We start from the raw sequence: 5,886 nt of genomic DNA, 5'->3' as shown, positions 1-5,886 counted from the left end.
TCCGACTTTCCGACTGGTAGAAGTATCCAGTCGTCTTTTTCCGACACGGACTGGTGCTTGCACTTCCAGTCGTTATTTCCGACTTTCTACTGGTGCACTCGCACTCTGGTTCGATCTTACCTCGTTGACTGGTGCTTACGCCTCCAGTCGACTTATGACTGGTGTTTTTGGGTTCGGTCGGTGTTTTTGACCGAACTTTAAGGTCCTGAGAGTCAGGATCGCTTGGTTGACCTGGCTGACGGTCAGGTTCTATTTTGTCCAGGCTTAAGGCCTGGATCGGTCTGGTTGGGTTAGGTTAGATTTTCTAGTACCCACCCTTTCTATCGTTGGACCCACCCTATTGGTTTGCTTCCGGTGAGTCCTGTGGAACTCATCCACGCTCTGTACCGTGACAGATATTATTCTTAACGACTAACTTAGCCTAGTCAGTCTGAGCTTATCACTACCAGCTTTTTCCTCGCTGGTTGATTACAAAAACAAAGTATCAAATCAAATAAACTAAATCAAACCCCATTGGGTGTACAATGTTACTGAAATCAAAACGCGTCTCGTCCTCTCGGGACTTGCCGACGGTTGCTATGAAAACTATCTTAATTACATCACAGTGGCTATATAAATGCTTGTGATAAAAACGAACTAAAATAGAAAAATCGAACCAGTATTCAACTTAACTAACGAGGTTTCCCGTTCCTTATGAACTAACGCTCGCATCAGCTGGTTCTGAGACGTTCTTCGCGACCTCGCTTACGCTTGTCTCTTTAATAAATTACAACATAACAAAAATGCTTAATATTAACGAGGATTTTCTTCAAGCCTCTGCAGACGGGTGGTTACTCCGGTTGTTCCCCTTCCTGGGGTTGCTCATCCTTCAGCACTGGAGCCTCTTCCTCACCCTCACGCGCAGTCTCCGGGTAGACGTCGACCGCGCTCTCCTGTTGCCGGTCCGCGGCTACACGGCCCCCGTTTACCGAGTCGATGGAAACGTTCTCGTCGGGACCATGGTGTTCCTCTGGTTGCATCAGCTCGAATGCCTGTTCAGCCTCGATGAATGCTTGAACCAGGCTTAAGTAGGTCTGCCGCTTGTCGCTGACATCCGCTTTATCGGATGAGTCTACCGTGATGGTGGACTGTGCGGATCTGCTTGTTGGTTCCGGGTTGTCCTTGCTCGAGGTGACGATTATTGTCTCTGTGGAGTCGTCAATTTCTCGGTCTTGAGGTGTCCTTACCCGGTGTGTCTCGTCAGAACGGCTTTCTTCTGACTCGGTAGGAATTTTCTTCCTCAGTGTCGGATTTTGTCCACTGGTTGGTGCTCCGTTGAGGTATTTCGGTCCTGTGTAGTCTTACTTGCAGGATTTTACCAGTGGTTGCAGCTGGTCGCTCGTCTTCGTCTAGCGACGACTCCGACACGTTTTCCGCCGAGTTTGTGTCCTCGGATGTTTCCGGAGGTGTTGCTTGTCTCCTCCTTCTTTTGGGTGGCTGGAGTTCGCCTAAATCCCGGAGTATCTCGTCGAGTTTCTCCTGTAGTACGTGCGCCTGATCTCTGGGCGTTCTTTTGTTCGTCTTCGTTGTTACGAAGCGGCCCGTTCTTGGATCGCGCTCTCTGTGCAGCGGGTCTTGGGTCGATTTGAATCGCTCGGCCCGCGGTCCTTCGTGAGTCTCCTTTTTAGACAGGTGTTGTCTCGGCGGGATCTTTCGCCTTCTGATCCATGTTGCTGCGCTGATCATTTTGAATGGGTCCTCGTCGGACTCGGAGTCGCTGCTCCACATCCTTTTGTTGATCGGTGCTCTCCTTGCACCGGATGTGCCGGGTTGCGGGTCCTGTGCCCGTCTCGTGCCAGATGTACCCGGTTGCGGCTCCCGTGTCTCTCTCGTGCCAGATGTGCTGGGTTGCGCGTTGTCCATTTGGTATCTGGCTCGACCCGAGATGGGTGTGCTCGTAGCGATCGTTGCTGTCTCGTGGTCTCGCTGAGAGATGGTTGATTCTGTCTGCTGATCCTGTTGTCTGTTCAGGATGGAGACATTTAGTTGGTATTGTCGCCGCAGGTTCTCTCTCGATCTTCGCAGTTGTTGTATCGCCTCGCGTTCTCGGCGCAGGCTCTGCTCGATTTCCGCCTCCATCTCTCTGTTGCGCCGCTCCAATTCTCTGTTCTCTTCCTCTATCTCTCTTCGTTCTCGGCGCGCTCTCTCCAGCTCCGCTTTGATCTTTTGGAGGTTTTTCTCCATCCTGTTGCGGTGATGTCCAGTTGTCGCCTCTACGCTGGAATTATTATCCCGGTTATCGGCTGACTCGGACTCCGGGCCTGGTCTCTGTGGAACCTGTGAACAAACTTCTCTCTTTCCCCGGATGTTGGGATGCTGGAGTGTGATTGGATGGATCGGAGGGACGGTGAAGCTATTTGCCTAAGCGGGTCTGTCGCGCCTGGTGGTAGGTCTTGCTCTAACGCTATCTTTATTAATTGCGCTACTTGTCCCTGTAAAGATTTAAGATTCTTTATTAAGAAACCTATCGCTGTCGTATTTCGATCGACTTGCTCCTGCGACGCTAGTCTGAGCGTGGAGGCTTCCGAATGTGGAGGCGACTGGATCTCGCCCTCCGGTGGCCAATGCCTCAGGAAGTCTCTGTCGATGATTTCCGGACTCTGCGGGGGTTGCGGCTCCTGTGGTGCCTGCTCCGCGTTCGCCAGTCTGCGCTGTAACTCTGGCTTGGGGAGTCCTTGAGTGAGGTGGCTGTACCAGTCGTACAGTTCGTTATCGTTTTCGCGCAATTCGACCAAGTAATTATCTCTGGGCTTTCCGGTAAGCCACGCGTTCGCGGAAAATAGTGTTCTCTGATCCCAGAGTTTCCGTTTGTACGATGTGTCGTACTATCGCGAACATGAGCGCGTAATAATTTCGTTTATAGTCGCCTGAGACGACTCTTCCTCTTACCGTGAGGGACTGCGACGAGTACCTTAGTATGGGATCGTATCCCTCCTCGCGCAAGTATCGGTTTATATTGGCTATCGGCTGTCGCAAGCCTTCTACGAGCCTATCCTCGGTCGTGTGCTTGAACCACGCGTTTTCAAAGTGGTAGCACAGTACCTCGCAGTCTTCGCGCGTCTCGTCGTCGTCTGCTATCTCGCGCGGTGGACCATAAAGGAGATCCTGTTCAGGAGACGGTTCATACTCGTCTTTCCCGACGGATAGCAGGGAATCGGTCTGCGTCGACGCGTTGGTTACGTCGATTGTACTTTCGCGCGATGTTTGGGACCGCGAATCGCTTTCGCGCGATATTTGGGACCGCGAATCGTTTTCACGCCTTGTTTCGCGTCGCGAGTCGTACGTAATGCTCGCGTAGGACGTGTTCGACGAATACTGTTCGTCCGTGTGGCGGTCTGCGCTGTCGCTCCAGTCGTTTCGTCTCGTCGTCCAGTCCGTCGTCGATTCGATCGGTGGCTGGCTGTTTGATTTCGCGTCACTTTCCGACGAACTTTTGTCGTCGACGGTGAATATGGGTACCCTTTTGTCGAACTTGATTTTGTCGTCGAACATGGCATCCGGGTACGCCACGGGTCCTCTGTTGTTGTACCAATCTAGGTATTCGTCGTACTCGGGTGTCAATCTACCCGTTATCGCGTGCGCTGTCATTTCGATCCAGAAGGGATCATCTCCGGTTTTGTCGAAGAATGTTGGAGTATAAAACTCTGGCAGCCTTTCGCATTCCTTGGTTGACAGAAACGATGGAGTCAATCTTCTGCGGGCGTTCCACTTTTTCCAGGCTTCTCTAGCCTCGTGGTAGTCCCATTCGTCGTTTTGCGCCTCGTTCCTCCAGCTGTCTCGTCGCTGGTCGGCGTCTTCTTCGTCCGCGATCTTTATGTGGCGGCGAAGTTGCTGCGGCGTCATTCTGCTGAAGATTTGCCGCGGTTCCTCTTGGCAGACAATGTCGAACCAGTCGATTTTCTTGTATGTCGAATTCGACGAGGAACTGTCCGTGTTCATGCAGCTCTCCACGTTCGCGGGCTCGTTTTCCGTGATTCGAATCCTCGCTGCTTCTTCCGAGAGTCTGCGGTCTTGCTCCGGGGTGGTTTCGCTCACCTCCGGGCGTATTCTGCCTTTGATGACATCTTTCTCCCAGTCTTCCGGTTCCTGGGGTTGGTTGTCTATGCGTTCGGGGTTTTTCCACGGTCGTGGCCCCCGTTGATTTCTTCTCGTGGGGTTTGGCTTCGGTTGCGGCCCCCGTTGCCCGTTTCTCACGGGGTTTCGTCTCGGTTGTGGCCCCCGTTGTTCGTTTCTCGCGGGGTTTTGCCTCGGTTGCGGCCCCCGTTGTCTTTTATCGTAATACCGGCTGTTCTGGTACGTCTGTCTCGTTATCGGGCAGATCGAGCAGAAGTCGTTTGCCGGGTTTCGCGAAGCTGGTGTGTGTACCGTTATAGCTTGCGTAGGATATTCTTCCGTGTTCGATCCCGATGTTATCGAGATGGGTCTGTCCGAATCGGAAGATAGAGTGATCGGCTGGCTGTTTGTCCAGTCGGTTCGTTGTCGCGACATGGATGGGCCAGTCAACATGTCTCGGTTCGAGTCTGACGACGTTTGCGTCCGTATGGTCGGTTCGGACCCACGACTCGTCCCGGTGGGGAACCTCGCGTCGGATGGGTCTATCTCATCCTGGTTCTCCGTTGGCTCCACTTCGTCCGTGGGTGGAGTCTCCACGTTATTCCAGTCGTTTAACGGCTGATGGCGGATTTGCTGAGGAGGGACTCGTCCCTTTCTTCCTCAGGTTGGGCGTCAGGCCGTGAACCCTCGACGCGATCTTTCGGAGGCAGACGTCTCCCTACTCTCGCGTTTGGTTCGGTGTGCGCGTACTTGAGAGTCGCGCTTCTGTGTGGTCGCAGATGCCTTCTGTTGCATATGCCTGCGTCGCTGCCGTTGAGCCATTGTAGTCGAAAGGTGTTTGGGTGCGGGTTTCCCGTGATCACCAGTGGACCTTCGAATACTGGATATAATTTTCGCATCTTCTTGTGCTCGGCCGAGCTGATGCGGTGTGTCTTTCTCCAGACACGTACGCCTTCCTCGAACGGAACGGCTTTGCCTCGTTTCTCCTGCTGTGTCGTTCTCTTTCGCGAGGCTATTCTCATGTTTCTGAGCGCTGCGTCAATTCGTTGTTCGCGCTCTCGCCCGTCGTACTGACGGTCATCATCGTTGTTCGCAGGCTCCAGCGCTGCGGGTATCTTGTGCGGGGCGTTCCTCGTCCACCTGTCATCGCGTTCCAGATGCACGGGTGGGAATCCAGTGCTCGCGTGTCTGGATTTCGTGTATTGATGGCTTTCTACGCGAGAATTATCCCATCCCATCGCGTATGGCTAAGCGTGCACGGAATACAGGCTACGGAGGGCGCGGCTAGTTCGCGCATGTACCTCTTCATAACTGGGTTGCTTGCGGGGTTATTAGGGGTGCGGTCTTTTCTTTAACAGCAAAAATAAGTTATGCCTGTTCGCGAAGCCTAACCACGATGCGTTGTGAGAAATTGCCCCCGCAGTCCCGATAGGATACGGACGCCCTCGGGCGAACCGCGGCGTGGTATTGTAGTCCGTGTCTTTGAGTATTTTCCACATATTCGTCAATCCGTTTTTGATTGTCATACGGGTATAGCGCGACGAAGTTTTCGTGTAGAGGTCATCAGTACTAATATGTTCACCAAGTTTCCGCCGTCGGACCCTTGTAGTGGGCGAGTACAAATCTATGGACACTTGTTTTCCCGTGTCCCTTGGGTACGTCGTAATAATACTCGCCCTCCGTGGGTCGCAGTGTTACCACTTGTGGCTTGGCACGTCATGCAGGAGCGAACACCACGTCCCCTGGCTTATGTCGTCGACGTTGTGATATCAAAGGTATCTCTTGGCAAATTCC

The 5,886-nt window shown here is 53.1% G+C and overlaps 1 protein-coding gene across 1 annotated transcript; it reads right to left on the bottom strand.

The window, feature by feature from the left end:
* Positions 1-830: 830 nt before the first annotated feature.
* On the bottom strand, positions 831-2,223 carry LOC112588530 (drebrin-like). Its single transcript, XM_025298776.1, has 2 exons — positions 1,359-2,223; positions 831-1,186 (listed from the first exon to the last, which is right to left on the bottom strand). Exons 1-2 carry the CDS (start codon positions 2,221-2,223, stop codon positions 831-833), a joined length of 1,221 nt encoding a protein of 406 aa, XP_025154561.1.
* Positions 2,224-5,886: the final 3,663 nt, after the last annotated feature.

The sequence above is a fragment of the Harpegnathos saltator genome, unplaced genomic scaffold (genome assembly GCF_003227715.2).
Source record: "Harpegnathos saltator strain DR-91 unplaced genomic scaffold, Hsal_v8.6 scaffold238, whole genome shotgun sequence".
NCBI lineage: Eukaryota > Metazoa > Arthropoda > Insecta > Hymenoptera > Formicidae > Harpegnathos > Harpegnathos saltator.
The sequence above is the reverse complement of the archived record's forward strand: the minus strand, read 5'-3'. Positions and strand labels throughout refer to the sequence as shown.